The sequence below is a fragment of the Bombyx mori genome, chromosome 16, assembly GCF_030269925.1.
Source record: "Bombyx mori chromosome 16, ASM3026992v2".
NCBI lineage: Eukaryota > Metazoa > Arthropoda > Insecta > Lepidoptera > Bombycidae > Bombyx > Bombyx mori.
Window position 1 is genome coordinate 2,701,503 of NC_085122.1, and position 16,654 is coordinate 2,718,156.

The 16,654-nt window shown below is 38.9% G+C and overlaps 1 protein-coding gene and 1 long non-coding RNA gene across 2 annotated transcripts in view; one reads left to right on the forward strand and one right to left on the reverse strand.

Annotated features, from left to right (window-relative positions):
• LOC134200312 (uncharacterized) lies at positions 1-3,809 on the reverse strand. The gene is made up of 2 exons (XR_009975155.1): positions 2,968-3,809; positions 1-227 (listed from the first exon to the last, which is right to left on the reverse strand). It is a non-coding gene; the product is annotated as an uncharacterized LOC134200312 (long non-coding RNA).
• LOC101746948 (ceramide synthase 5) overlaps positions 1,718-16,654 on the forward strand; it is a 21,694-nt gene continuing 6,757 nt past the window's right edge. Inside the window, exons 1-6 of the mRNA XM_004928902.5 lie at positions 1,718-2,022; positions 10,621-10,735; positions 12,122-12,343; positions 13,060-13,281; positions 14,770-14,888; positions 15,812-15,956. Coding sequence (XP_004928959.1) covers positions 1,844-2,022; positions 10,621-10,735; positions 12,122-12,343; positions 13,060-13,281; positions 14,770-14,888; positions 15,812-15,956 — 1,002 coding nt within the window. The 5' untranslated portion in view covers positions 1,718-1,843. The remainder of the gene's footprint in view (positions 2,023-10,620; positions 10,736-12,121; positions 12,344-13,059; positions 13,282-14,769; positions 14,889-15,811; positions 15,957-16,654) is intronic.

A 16,654-nucleotide genomic window follows, 5' to 3' on the forward strand; every position in this document is an offset into this window, starting at 1 on the left:
TTGAAACAATAGAAATTTTATTGTTGTAGCGGCATAAACAATTCTATGTTATTATATTATATTAGTTATTATACACATTGTTTTATTTTACGTTTTAAATTTTCGGCGGTAAAAAGGTCCTGTGTCACAGAATATCTCCTTTTTCCCACCTCTCGTGCGTTCCGGCTTACGCATCATAAAAAAGTGCGTTCTTAAACGCCACACCACCCCCCTACGGAGAGGAGAATCTGCAGAAAAAGAGAAAAATGATTATAGGTCGAAAGGTTTAGAGAAGTGGACTCTGCGACCTGACCGGGTGGTATATTGAGGTGTATGCGTAGGAGTAGCAGTTAGAGGTGCCGAAGGCACAAGTGGACATGAAGGGACATCAGTGGCATCCGGTTGCGCTGTTTGAGGCACAGAAACCCCCGGTGTTGATGCTGGAACCAGATCTACTAAAGAATATTCGACGAAAGCTGGCTTAATTCTGTCGACACTGACTGTCACCTGTTTCCTTTTTACTTCAATTGACCACGTTTTTCCGTCCTCGGCTCTAGATATAACTTTATGACGACCAGAGTAAGGTGGTTGCATTGAACATGGGAGGCGGTGGAAAGATTTTTGAATATGAAAGGCGATGGTTTAGTGTGTGAGGAACACGGAATGGAACGCAATTTAGACATACGCTGTCTTAACTTTACGACACGATCCGTCGAGTCCTCGAAGCCAGAAGGACCGGGAGGTACTAACAGTTCCCTTGGAAGCGTTAATGTTCCTCCGTAAAGCAATTCCGCTACTGTTGCTTGTATGTCTTCTTTAAAAGTAGAACGCATTCCTAACAAGACCAAAGGTAATGAATTCAACCACGAATCATCGTAATACATCAGAGAGGCCTTTAATTGTCTATGCATGCGCTCCACGAGCCCATTAGCACAAGGGTGGTAACTAGTAGTGCGTATACGTTTAGTACCACATAAATTAGTAAGACGTCTGAAAAGGTCCGACTCGAACTATTATCCCTGGTCGGTTGTGATGACAGCAGGAACTCCGAATCGAGCAATCCAGCCGGCTACAAAGGTGCTCGCTACTTCTTCTGCTGCTATTCCGTGCATAGGCCAAACTTCGGGCCATCGAGTGTAGCGATCTACAGCAGTCAGGCAGTATTCGAAGCCAGAACAAGATGGAAGAGGGCCAATGATGTCAATATGGACATGCTTGAGCCGAGGCGTAGGACTGGAGATGTGTCCAAGTGGAGGTTTTATATGCCGCGTCACCTTACTTCGCTGACAAGCACCGCAGGTTTCGCACCAATAACGGCAATCGGCAATCTTTGGCAATGCCAGGCCACACGAAACGATCTGAGATCAATCGTATGGTTGATCTAATACCAGGATGGCTAAGATTATGTAGCTAAGCAAAAATCTTCTTCCGCATAGGTTCCGATACTAATGGACGTGGTCGCCCAGTGGACATGTTGCAGACCAAAGCAGTGTTTGTACCAGGAACTAAGACGTTCTCTAGTTTTAGAGATGAATTCCCATCGTTATGATACTTTTTCAATTCGTCGTCAAGTTGTTGGTAAGAGGAGAGAGCAGAATCGTCAGTTTCAAAACTAACTTGTTGTAGTCGTCGTTGTAGTCGTAACTAGTGTCACTAATATTTCTTTTCAAAATATTCGTAATGATCAAGGTTTTTTCGGGGAATACTTGTGGTTTCCAAGTTGAAAAAATTGTAAAATATACTTAAATATATGGCAACACTGACTGTCTACTCTTTGAGGCGGTCGTGGTGTTCGTTTTCCTGATTAAATTTTTCATTAAAACAAACTTGAATAAAAAGTAGTGCCTGTTTAGACACAATCAAAATGCTGCGGCTAATATTAGACAAATTCTGGGACGAGGGAGTTTGGTTACCGCCCAACACGACGTGGGAGGATATCGCACCCGGACCGGATAAGGCTGTTGAATACACCAACTACACTCACGTTTTCATCCCTATACCGTTAGCTGTGGTTTTTATGGTGATACGGAATTTCCTGGAGAAGTGAGTACAATAAATTTTCAAACATTCATAAGCAAATTAGTCCATCGATAACCTATCGGCTATCGCTTTTTCGCTAACATGGAAGAAAATTTTCCTTAAAAAATAATTAAAATAAACTAGAAAAAGAAAAAAGTTCGTTCCTCAAGTAACTTGATTCAACAATCCTCGTTGCTATGAGTCGAGTAGGCGGAATCCTGTTCTTGTTCATTTACATTTCTATTATGTGTCGTAATAGTTTAGATTAATTTCAATAATTTCAACGTTTTTAAATTTTATTTAACGATTTTTTCATTTAATCATGTATACATGTAATTTCTCTTCCAACTCATTCTTCTCATGTCAGTGACTAATTGCTTTCAAATTTGGTAGATATAAAAATATATCTTTATCAGTTCACACACTGCACACCTCTATATTAACACACCCACAACTAGTGTAATAATACTTGCGAAAAAATTTATAAATCATATCTTAGTTTATAATTAAATATACTCAAAGATAAGATAAGAAAAAAAACTTAACCTAATGTTAAAAATCTTTGATTTTAAAGTTTTGAAACTGAGTTAAGTAGAATTTTAAACTTTTCATGTGGTCTGTCATCAAACGACAACAATGAAAAAAAGGAATCTATTTTAATTATACTAAAATAAAATAAAAAAATACATGTGTCTACTATTAAAATAACTACTATTAAAATTACTAGTGGTAGGACCTCTTGTGAGTCCGCGCGGGTGGGTACCACCACACTGCCTATTTCTGCTGTGAAGCAGTAATGCGTTTCGGTTTGAAGGCTGGGGCAGCCGTTGTAACTATACTTGAGACCTTAGAACTTATATCTCAAGGTGGGTGGCGCATTTACGTTGTGGATGTCTATGGGCTCCAGTAACCGCCAAAGGATAAAAATAATATTAAAAATTACTAAGAGAAACCAGACAGCAGACATACCATATTGTGAACCCAAAAATTTGTAAGATACAAAATAGACCAATAATGTAAAATTACTTGAAATAAAGATCTCAATCCGACTAAGTTAATTACACAATCATTAGATATTTAAAAAAAAAAACTATGTTGTTATTGTCAAAATACTGTTAGTGACTACAAGTTTGATGCAGCTAATAATAATATTAAAATATTGCAAAGGCACACTGATAAGTTAAATATTTCATGATTGGAAGCTGTCGGTAATGTATGATAATGGTGAAACAGATGTTTTATGTTATCAGGCATTTATTTTCGTCAATCTCTAGTAATGTAACTCAAATGTAAATGCTTAGTACAGAATTTCTAAATTTGAATCCATCCTGTATATTGTGATAACCAGGGGCCAAAGTTAAAACAAATTGAATACTGCTGATCTTGAGGCGTGTGGTCAATGTTTCAATATGATGCTTCCTAAATATCTGACCTTGCAATATGACTATGTTATCATCTGTAAAGTTGTGATGAAATTAAATTGGGAAGAGTTTACGATGGAAACACGTAATCGAGAAAATACTGCTGCTATTGATGAGTCAAAGGAATGTAGTAATAATAGCTAGAAGTTTGTGATGACTCATGGATCTATATCCCCTGGGATCACCATACCGTTATTTAATATTAAATCCTTTGACCTTAGTTTCCTAAACTTCACAGAGGAACCAAGAATATGCTCAAGTTCCGATAAGAATAATAACTTCAAATGTTTCTGTGGCACAAAAGATATGAAACTTAGTAATGTGGAGGTCAAAACACAAGCTATGTGCTGTTTCTATTCTTCCAATTTGAACAGGACATAGAATAACCAAATTAAGGAGGAAAATATCATATTGGAATTTTTTTATTTTTTTTTTATTTTTTTATTGCTTAGATGAGTGGACGAGCTCACAGCCCACCTGGTGTTAAGTGGTTACTGGAGCCCATAGACATCTACAACGTAAATGCGCCACCCACCTTGAGATATAAGTTCTAAGGTCTCAATTATAGTTACAACTTTAATACTTTGTCTTATATTATAATTAAGTAAATCAAAGTAACATATATAAGATATAAGTTGATTTTGACTAACAAAAAGTATATAAAATTATTATTATGTTTAAAATTGACTTTGAGTAAAAAATAGCACTAATATGTTTAGTTTTCCAGGATGAAAGAGTTTTGCAAAAGTTTCTTATAATATATAGTTTATGATTATATAAAAATGTTATCTATTACTTTAATCTAATCTAATTGATCCATAAATAGGCATACAAAAATGAGATTAAATAATCCCTTTTTTTTAATTTCAATTACTACTAATTTCAATTTCCTGGTGGTAGGACCTCTTGGAGTCCGCACGGACCACCGCCCTGCCTATTTTTTCCGTGAAGCAGTAATGCGTTTCGGTTTGAACCGTAACTCTTGCAACTGTATTGAGACCTTAGAACTTATATCTCGAGGTGGGTGCATTTACGTTGTAGATGTCTATGGGCTCCAGTGACCACTTAACACCAGGTGGGCTGGGAGCTCGTCCATCCATCTAAGCAATAAAAAAAAAATACTAATAAATAGAAATGAATCTAAATTTTGAGGTGTCAGTGACCATGGTTGAATTTCGATGATTCATCAAATCCTAAAAAGAGAACAACAAAATGAAAGGAAAAAAAATTGTTTTAGTTTCCAAACATCTTTACAACAAATATTTAATAAATGAAATAAAACTTGGAAGAGATATACAAAAAGATTAAATGCCTCTTAACTGTGTCAAGGTGTGCTAGATATTCATAGTTTTTCTCAATTTAACCACAACCTACTTCAATATCAGAAGATGTGTTTTAGAATATGGCAGTTTAAGTATGTTCTTTGGGAGAGCATGTAAATGTTATAAGTAATAATTTATTTCAAATCAAATTTATGGTTTAAATGACCAAGGTGACAACATAGAGTAATAAATCAGACCTGCAAAATCACTACAGGTAATTTATGACCATTACTCACACTGGTTGTTTACTGAATGACCTCTATGCATGCCATGTCAAATAATATCCTAGGTAAACATATCGGATAGCGTGACACAGCTGAACTTCAATCAGAATCTATCTAAGGAAAAAATAGGTGACTTTTAAATTTCAAAATCCAGAAACCAATCACCAAATATAGAATATCGAAAAATACCAAAGGAATTCTGGCCCGTTTTTGATATAACAATACAATTGTGAAAGAATCCAAGCCAGGATTCTTCCCTGTTGATTTTGAGAAGAAAAGTCATATATCATATCCCATAGTGTCACTAAGAAGGATCAAATATAGGCAGAGAATGACGTATGGTAAACCTAAGGGAAATATCGAATTTAAATAAATTTTTTTAGAATGTTTTTCCATTGCACGCGATTTACCTACATAAGGACCGAGGAATGCCCAGTCGCAAGGGTAGGCGATGAGTGCTTGTCAGTTGCTTTCGTTACGTTGTACTAGAGCAGGGGTGGGCAAATACTATGATAGTCAGGCCACATTGCAGATGAAAATTTGACCTCGGGCCAAACAGTTTTTTTTTCTAATTTTAAGTGTAGTTTTTGCTAAGGATACCAATTAATGAATTTTTTATAACTTTTGAGAAAATTAGTTCAGACTCTTCGAATTGAAAAATATGTTAAGCAAATACATCAGTTTCAGTTTCATTATTTCTTTAGTGTTTTACGATGCATGCACCCTTAGTAGATCTATATTTGTTTTTATTTCTTATCTTATTATTATATCTTCTTTTATTTATTATTGGAAAGATATTTCTCCAAATTAAAATTAATATAAAATAACTTTCGTTCTACTGTATCGCAGGAGAAAATGGCGGCTTTAGATTTAAGTTATTTTGTTTATTCATGCCATAATGTGATATAATAAGTATAATAACTAATACAATTGTGCGACTATTATACACATACTGTAATTGTTCAATTATCATAATTATAGTTTCGAATAAGAGGCGCTGAAAAGAGCGATTGTTCGGGAGAAAATTTTGGCTCCCACCGACATTTATGTTAAAACAAAAACTATTATTTGTGTTTTTAATATCTATACTTCTATACTAATATTATAAAGCGGAAGCGTCGCCCATGGACTTCAGCAATGCCAGGGGCAGAGCCAAGCCGTTGCCTACTATTGAGTACTCTCCGCAAGTCTCGTTTCAAGAAGGACATGTCATAGCGCTCGGGAAACACCGTGGAGAGGTGCTCATTTCATAGTCGGATGTTGGCAGAAAATATCTTTGGAAACGCACTGTCGACGAACGCAGCGGTTTCAGATAATATGAATGAACTCTGCTCTAGTGGTTAGAGGTGTAATGGTAAAAAGGAGATGAGGGATCATCTCGAATAATTCCTCAGAGCACTACTGCTGCTCAAGAGGCAGATCCAGGCGGTGTTGAGCGACTTTTCGTCTATAAAAACCGCTCGCTTGACTTTTGTAACATTGTTTCGAGATAATAACCTTTGGATATTTACACAGCTTATACTTACGACGCGGTCACATAAAAGTTGATTTTTATTCTAAGCTAATTCTGCAGGTTGAAAATACTTGCAATAAATAATCTTGACAGTTTTGGTACAAATAATATCAATATTTGTATTGTTATATCGCATATCATGTTGCGTTTGTCATAAATAGTCTCTTCTATGGAGCTTGTAATCGGAAGCAGACGATTTTCTGAACGCCACCTCTACCAAACACAGTCTACCTTATTCATCATCATCATTATCCTGCCCTTCTCCCAGTTACCTGGGGTCGGCGCAACATGTTTTCTCCTTCCATACTCTTCTATCGTATACCATTTCTTCGCTCACTCCCCTCTTACCAATATCGTCTTTCACGCAATCCATCCATTTCTTCTTAGGTCTACCTCTTCCTCTATATCCTTCCACATTCATAGTTAACATTTTCTTACCGACCTCATTTTCATTTCGTCTCATCACATGTCCATACCAACCCAAACGCGCACTTCTTAGCTTCTCTGTCACAGGTGCCACTTTCAGACTTCCTCTAACATATTCATTCCCTATTTTATCCATTCTCGTCACTCCACACATCCATCGCAACATTCGCATCTCTGCTGCACGCAATCGCCATTCAGTCGACCTTAATCCATCAGCTATAAAGTCCATATTTTAATGGAATTGGAATAATAGCTCTTATACCCATTGAATGAGACCGCATTAATGCATTGCGGTCTTAGGCTTTGCGGTAACGACAAGAGGCTTCATTATGCCTTACCGTGATTAAATTTTAGCACTGCTATATTGAAACACCAGATAACTTACTCCGAAATGAATTGGGTGTGAATGGTCAGTGTTGCCAAATAATAGATAAGTTTGTTATGCTAAAACATGGGCAGCAATTGTGCTTTAAACAATAATGACGTTTTCGGGTTTGGTCTTCCTCCTGGCATCGTGTTCCTCAGTGTTGAGGATCGTGATCTTTACGGCGCGCTTTTGTTTGGACTTTGTTCCTTCATTCTCTTCTGTCTTGTACGCAGTGGATAGCGATATTGATGCTGGGGTCCAATATTGTCTTAATTTGATCAGATCAGCGAACGGGTTCGGTATCCTTAACTAAACATCAGCCTGCTGAGTTTCTCGCCGGATCTTCTCAGCGGGTTGAGATTCCGATCCGTCAGTAGATTCATTCGCGAAGCAGTTACTTTTGAGTTGTAAGGTCTCTTTTGGAGGCGCTCGAGTAGCTGTTAGCAAATCCGACCACTCTTGGCTGAGCCCTTGCTCGCCCACGTGTCCTGCTGAAACTGAAAAGGCTCCCGGGCCAACAGTAGTCCGTAAATCATAAAAAAAGGGTTCGGTATATTGTATCAATATTGTTGCTTCGAAGTTGCAAAGATAATAAGTACTTAGCCGTGCGAACCATTCGTATCACTACAAATATATCGTTTAATTTGATTACGAGCCCTGTGTGCTTCCCCGTTTTTCGGGGGTTTTTTCCCCCGTTTTTACGGGAAATCTTATTAAGTTTGGCAATAGTAAGCATTGTAAGTGTACACAAAGACTGCTGATTCGTCGATCGATCGTCCCAAAGCAAATGTTTGATTTTCACGAAATTAAATCGTTCGGCTACGTTCGCCCTATATGGCTTAGGTTTATATGCATATATAAATTACTAGGGCGGGATGATAAGTAACTAGCCTAACAATAAAACGCTTGACTTTCCTTGATAAAATTAATTTTATTTTTCGACATAGTTTACTGGTGGTAGGACCTCTTGAGAGTCCGCGCGGGTAGATACCACCACCCTGTTTATTTCTGCCGTGAAGCAGTAATGCGTTTCGGTTCGAAAGGTGGGGCAGCCGCTGTAACTATATTTGAGACCTTAGAACTTATGTCTCAAAGTGGGTGGCGCATTTACGTTGCAGATGTCTATGGGCTCCAGTAACCACTTAACACCAGGTGGACTGTGAGCTCGTCCACCCACCTACGCAATAAAAAAAAAAATAGTCTCCGTGAAGTACTCCTTTATAGCGGCCATGACTTCATCATTTGTGGCAAAGTTTTGTCCCCCCAAAAATTTTTTGAGCTTAGGGAATAAGCGGAAGTCTGATGGCGCTAGATCAGGCGAATAAGGTGGGTGGAGCAGCGAATCATACTTCAATTCGTTGTTTTTTGCTATAGCTTTAACACATGTGTGAACCCTAGCGTTGTCTTGGTGGAAGATGTTTTTTTTTTTCGCCAATCCTCGTCGGTTTTGCTGAAAACATTGATGAAGATTATCTAGAAGATTAGCGTAGTATTCTCCATTCATTGTTTGACCTTTAGGAAGATCATCTATCATCAAGATCCCATCTGCATTCCAAAATACGGAAGCCAATCGTCGATCTGCTAAAACTATATCATGTACTTTCACGACCATTTCCGAAGACGTGACGCTTTTTGGACCGCGTTTAAACTCAGCCACCCAGTTTTTGACTGTGGCATAAGAATGCACATTCACAATGGGTGCATATTCACCCAAAACATTCTTTAACTCGTCATAGATATCTTTCCCCTTCATGCCCTTCATATGAAGCTACTTTATCACCGCTCTTTATTCAATTTTATCCATTTTGAAAACAGTTGACAAAATACATTTTCAAATGACAAAAATCGAATAAAATCTTCACGTCACCAAATTCAAATTTAGAACACAGGTGGCCAGAGATATAAATTTAAAAATGACATTTTTTTTTAAATTTTAACTTTTGAAATAGTAGTGGCTTACTTATCATCCCGTCCTCTTACTCGTATATCTGTATATTAATCACTAAATATTCCAACTAGCCGTCGACCATAATAATACCAGATACCTTGAGTTTATTGTACGAGTAGTTTTAGTAATTTAACAATGCATTGTGTTAGTTCGAGCGCGAAAAACCTTTTTTTTTTTTATCGTCCGTCACTGAACAATGTTCTCAGCCTAAGTAAGAAATCTTGTGATTCAAGGTTGTCAGCTGACAATGAAAAATTAGAAACTCGAAAGTCTATAGTAAATAGTCCTAAGAGGTTATCGGTCATAGGATTTTAAAAAAAAAGTGCAATTGTTGCACATGACGTCGTGATATCGTGCGGGCCTTTCACTCAAGGTAGCGGTTGTTCGAGGCTGGGTTAGTGCAGTTGGTTTTCTGAGCGAGTATTAAGTTCCTGCGCGTTTTTTTTTTTATTGTTTTGATGGGCGGGCGAGCTCACAGCCCAACTGGTGTTAAGTGGTTACTGGAACCCATAGACGTCTACGACGTAAATGCGCCACTCACCTTGAGATATAAGCTCTAAGGTCTCAAGTATCACGGCTGCCCTACCCTTCAAACCGAAACGCATTGCTGCTTCACGATAAAAAAGAACAGGGTGCTGGTACCTACCTGCGCGGACTCACTAGACGTCGTGCCACCAGTAATTAGGCAAATTATAATTTTGCGGGTTTGATTTTTATTACACGAGGTTATTCCTTTACCATGGAAGTCAATCGTGAACATTTGTTGAGTACGTATCTCATTAGAAAAATTGGTGCCCGCCTGGGATTCGAACACCGGTGCATCGCTTCAACACGAATGCACCGGGCGTCTTATCCCTTAGGCCACGACGACTTCAACGATCTTCTTAGTGGGTCGCGATTCCGATCCGGTAGTAGATTCTGCGAAGCACTGCTCTTTCTGGGACTAAGGTTTGCAAATCTCTTAGGTTGAGGCCGTGAGCTCACCTACCCATCCGCATGTAACTGCAATAGCATCTTAAGCTACCAGAGAATAGGTCGGGAAACAAGTATTGTCGGTTTCTTTGTATCAAATAGCAGCCGAGCTAACTTGGCTTCGTGTAAATCCATTACCGCCATCAATATGGGAATGCGTTTTTATGGCACCAAATACGTCACTGAAGACCATAGTCATCACAACTTTAATGATGTAGGCAATATAGCTGTGCTACCTATAAAACTGAAATGCACGATTGCTTCGCCGCAGAAATAGACTTTTTGTTGTACCCGGCTGCCTGGGAGACATCGTTAAGAGATAAAGTCGCCCATTATTGCACATTTTCCTTGTTTTCAAGTCCTCAACTGTTGCTCACTATTTGTGGTTAATTTCCGTTTGGTTTTCATTGCGTGTTTTTTTTTTTTCAGACACTGGTACGCACCTTTCGGGAAGTCCTTAGGCATAAAGGATACGAGACCACGGAAAGCGCCAAATAATCCAAAGTTGGAGGAAGCATACCGACAATGTCCGAAACCCAAACAGGTAATATATCCGAGTACCGGACAAGGTCCGCCTGGTATTAATTACTTCACAGATCGCCTACCCACACCTTGTGTTAATACGTCCTTTCAAATCGAAATGCATTGCTGATACTCGTCAGTAATATGATAAGAGTTCACAATATCGAGGGGTGAAAAGCTATTAAGCTTAAGCGACATTTCGCTTGCTGGTGGTAGGACCTCCAGTCCGCGCGGGTAGTTACCACCACCCTGCCTATTTCTGCTGTGAAGCAGTAAGACTAGAGAAGCTGGTGACCCTAGTTTACAGATATGTGGATATTTGCTTAATTTACTGGTGGTGGGACCTCTTGTGAGTTCGCTTCGGTAGGTATCACCACCCTGCCTATTTCTGCCGTGAAGTAGTAATGCGTTTCGGTTTGAAGGGTGGGGTAGCCGTTGTAACTATAGTGATACCTTAGAAATTATATCTCAAGGTGGGTGGCGCATTTACATTGTAGTTGTCTATGGGTTCAAGTAACCACTTAACACCAGGTGGGCTGTGAGCTGTCCACCCATCTAAGCAATAAAAAAATACCTTACATTTATCTTTGTAATTAAAGGTGCGTTTTATTTGGTATCAGATTTAACAATTCGATGTGTTATTTGAACTTCAATTAAGTTTACTTCAGTCAAATAGCTAAAAAGTTTTTTGTTATGATATTATGATATTTTTTTCAAATTTTTAACTTTAAATGGCTCTCCTGTAAAGTTGAAAAAATTTCGCTTAAACCAAATGACCATTCATTCACCCTTCGATATGCTCTACCACAAATTATTGTGCATATATTTCGCGAATCTAGAAGTTCCTTGTATACATTATATATTTTGTTTTGAATTATTGGATGGAATGGATATCAAGATAGTATAATTAATGCTTGCCTTACACGGACTTATGAGATAAAATTAATTAACTTGTTTTCAATAATAATATAGTGCAACAATCTTAAAAAAGCTACTCAAGTCAACGGCTTGCCTAAATGGTTGTTATGATAAAAAAGTAATTTGTATTCAAGTTCACATTCTTAATTTTATTAAAAGCAGATCAATAATGAATATATTACAATACTAGCTGACCCGGCAGACTTTGTAGTGCCTCAATCGATAAATAAAAGACCTAAACATTTGCATAAAATAAACTTAAAACAAACAAAAGGAATCCGTCTGACAGGGGGGGGACACATCAAAGAGAAAACAAAATTGTCATTTTTATTTAGATTCCAAACATTTTCTTATTTATCTACCTTTTAAACCTTCTCTGGACTTCCACAAATAATTCAAGACCTAAATTAGCCAAATCGGTCCAGCCTTTCTTGAGTTTTAGCGAGACTAACGAACAGCAATTCATTTTTATGTGTTACAATATTTCCAGTTCTCCACAATAGCCAAGAAGCTGGATTTGACGGAACGGCAAGTGGAACGCTGGTGGCGTCTGCGTCGCAGCCAGGAGAAACCCTCGACCCTGACCAAGTTCTGCGAGAACACGTGGAAATTCACGTTCTACCTCATCAACTTCACATTCGGAATATTCGTTCTGTGGGACAAGGAGTGGCTATGGGATATCGACCAATGCTACATCGGATATCCCCATCAGGTATCACGATCGAAGGAGACAGTACAGACACGAAACAGAGATAAACATATATATATACATTGATAGAATTTAACCTGCGTTAGAATGGGACAGAATACCTCTAATTTTACTTCAATTGCTTGTGAAGTGTATATATACAGTTTTAGTAATTAATAAACATACTATTTCACGACTCATCTGGTGTTAACTGGTGACCCTAGTCTATAGATATGTGGATATTTGCTTAATTTACTGCTGGTAGGACCTCTTGTGAGTCCGCACGGGTAGGTACCACCACCCTGCCTATTTCCGCTGTGAAGCAGTAATGATTTTCGATTTGAAGGGTGGAGCAGCCGTTGTAACTATACTGAGACCTTAGAACTTATATCTCAAGGTGGGTGGCGCGTTTGCGTTGTGAATGTCTATGGGCTCGAGTAACCAATTAACACCAGCTGAAGTATTTATGTGAATTTCTGTAATAGACTCTGGGAAAGGCGAATCCGAAGATAGAACACCAGTGGACTGTGAGCTCGTCAACCCATTAAAGCAAAAAAAAGTGGATTATGTCTCCGTAATGGACTTCCAGCATAAAGAGACAAGACTGTATGTTAGGAATATTCGTAATTTACTTTCTAGAGTATTCCTAACATTGCAGTGGTTCAAGATGCCAAATATATTATCAATTCACTTAATGAGATAGATAAGTCATTATAAAGATGTCGTTATGACATTTTCAGGGTGTGACCAGCGACGTGTGGTGGTACTACATGATATCGTCCGCGTTCTATTGGTCGCTGACCATCTCGCAGTTCTGGGACGTCAAGCGCAAGGACTTCTGGCAGATGTTCGTCCACCACATCGCCACCATAGCGCTGCTCTCCTTCAGCTGGGTATGCAACCTGCACCGGATCGGAACCCTGATGCTGCTCGTTCACGACTGTGCGGACATATTTGTTGAGGTATATATGTGATATATTATCAAACTTACTGGTGGTAGGGCGTCTTGTGAGTCCGCATTGCTAGGTACAACCACCCTGCCTATTTCTGCCGTGAAGCAGTAATGCGTTTCAGTTTGAAAGGCGGGGCAGTCGTTGTACTGTTAAATGTGAGGCCTTACAACTCATGTCTCAAGGTGGGTGGCGGCATTTACATTGTAGATGTCTATGGGCTCCGTTAATCACTTAAGATCAGTTGGGCCGTGAGCTCGTCCACCCATCGAAGCAATAATTTTTTTTTATTGCATTTATGTTCTTAAGTGGTGTCGGTATGATCTATGTTTGATTTCGCTTATACCATAAAATTGAGAGTTGAGTTTGTGTGTCAAGGTTGCTGCTTCATGTTGAAATGTCTGTGTGCTTAGTGCGAGCTTTTTAACGTTCTCGATATCGAAAAAGTTAACTCAAATTTGTATGCAGCGCGAAACAGCGCCCCTAGCGGCAAACGTACCAACTCCATACAAGTTTGAGTTAACTTTTACGCTATCGAGAACGTTGAAAAACTCGCACTAAGCACACTGAGCTCTGAGAACCAGTCGCCAATACCAAGTGTTGAGTTGCAGAGTTACTGGTGGTAGGACCTCTTGTGAGTCCGCATGGGTAGGTACCACCGCCCCGCCTATTTCTGCCGTGAAGCAGTAATGCGTTTCAGTTTGAAGGGCCGGGCAGCCGTTGTAACTATACTGAGACCTTAGAACTTATATCTCAAGGTGGGTGGCGCATTTACGTTGTAGATGTCAATGGGCTCCGGTAACCACTTAACATCAGGTGGGCTGTGAGCTCGTCCACCCATCTAAGCAATAAAAAAAAAAAAAAAAAAGCTAAAAAGTCATACAGTAAACATTTCGTAATTAAAAAAACGATTCGATTTCTTTTTTGCTCTGAACATATGACAGATATTTCCTTGGAGGGCGGCCGTGATCCGTTGTTAATTTATGAAGAATGTTTCCCGCACGAGTTTATTAAGAAAAACAAAAAGAGTTTTGACAAGAACGCATCACGCCAAAAACGATTGATTTTTTGTATAATCTATATTCGTATTACAGATCTATAAAAGGCAATGGGATATCGAGTATAATGCCTGCATACGAATACCAGGTGTTAAGAATACGAAAATAAAAATGTTTATCTATTTAATTTGTTTTGTAAAGAACGATACAAATGGCAAGATTTATGCCATAAGATGTTCTCTATCAGTTAACTATAGGGTAGTTGGGCTAATCCACAAAGGAGGCTAAAAGTGGAACTTATAGAACATATATTATTTTCATAATTAATATTGTAATCAGTAATAGGTGTTATAAGTTTCAGCCGCAACTGTCCTTTCTCGATCTTGTCTATTTTAAAAAAAATCACAAACTTCTCGTCACCAGTTTTTCTTCTTAGCAACAAGCTGTATGTTTGTGGGATGTTTGTGCTTGAATTAAATTGTTGTTTTCCTTTTGCTTCCAGTCCGTGAAGGCCGCAAAGTACGCAGGGTACCAGCGTCTGTGCGATACCCTCTTCCTGGTGCTAATCGTGGTCTGGATCTCGACCAGAGTGGGGATTTACCCGTTCTATATCATATGGAGGTATTTATTAATTTTTTTTTTTTTTGTTTGTTGCTTAGATGGACGGACGAGCTCACAGCCCACCTGGTGTCAAGTGGTTACTGGAGCCCATAGACATCTACAACGTAAATGCGCCACCCACCTAGAGATATAAGTTCAAGGTCTCAAGTATAGTTACAATGGCTGCCCCACCTTTCAAACCGAAACGCATTATTGCTTCACGGCAGAAATAGGCAGGCTGGTGGTACCTATCTGTGCGGACTCGCAAGAGTGTCCTACCACTAGTAAAAATTTGAATTTTGTCTTAAACTTTCTTAATAGCTCATGTCATATTAACCCTTTGACTTCCATGTAGGTCAACGGTGCCCTACACGATGCACTGAAGTAATTATGTGGATTTCTGTAGTAGACTAGAGTAGCAGAGTAGATTCCGAAGATAGATACATTAAAAACAAAAGAAGGCAAAGTTAGGCGTTTGGTAACAGAAATCGACGTAATTACTACAATGCGCCACATAGGGCACCGGTGACCTTTCACGTCATTACGGATCCTTTCGATCTATTAACGGTGCTTTTAGGTACCACAAGCACCGGTCACCGTACCCGACGAACCCGTCACTTGTGACAAAGGGCTCGACGAGCCAATTAACTCATAGACACAGCCACAGATAGTAGATTCTGCGAAGCACTGCTCTTGCTAGGGCCAGTGTTAGCAACACACCGGTTTGAGCCCCGTGAGCTCACCTACACGTTAGGGTGAAGCTGAAATAGCCTCTAAGGCTATCAGCTTTGGTAGGAAAAAAAAAATTTTACCAATGACCATGGCGGTCAAAGGGTTAAGAAAAAATTACTCCGAGAATATCTGGCAAAGTCGCATCGCTCAACAAGAGCACACTGGGCGACTTATCAATTGAGCAAGGCAACTAAGTATGTAATTGTTCACAGCACTTCCATCCGAGCTCCGATGCTGCTGCCAATGTTCCCGGCCTACTACATATTCAATTCGCTGCTGTGTCTGTTACTATGTCTGCATATACTGTGGACTTGGTTGATCTTGCTGATTGCCTACAACACGCTGAAAGCCGGACAGGTCAGATCATTTTTACTTAATTGCACATTAGAATTCTTGAAAATAAAGATATGCTGGCTGTCCCGATGATTATTGGCATGTCAATTTTTTTGAACTAGAGGCCCTGCAGTTGTCGAAATTCGACTATAATTGATTGGAATTGTAAGTTTATACACTATTATGATTGTATTTTATACTTCTATAATCACAAATTTCGCCAAGACTACACTATAAAAAATATTAACAAAGACACAATATTTAATCTCAATTTGACAACAGGCGTCAAGAACAAAAGTTTGACAATAAATAGTATGCATGCGTGTGTGCGTCAAATACGTGGTATGTAGTGTGTGTAATGTTTTCTTTATTGATTTAATGTATCTTTTGTGCATTAAATTTAAAAAAATATTAGCATTGTGCACTTCTCTATATTCTCTGTAAGTGTAGAAAATTTCATACTCCTCCGTTCGCGCATTTTTCGTAAAAAGGGATACAAAGTTTTTGCTTCACGTATTAATATATAGATGAAACAGCTGTCGCAAAGGGTCATTGACCTATCTCCACTAGGGATGGCATGTATCCAGTTTAGTTTGATGTAGTTTATTATAAACCAGCCTTTCCCAAAGTTGGCGATAACGCCCCCTTGTGGGCACTGCAAGCCTAAAGGGGGCGGTAAGAGTTCCCGAAAAAAAAGGGGGCGTTGTGTAGAGGCTTGGGAG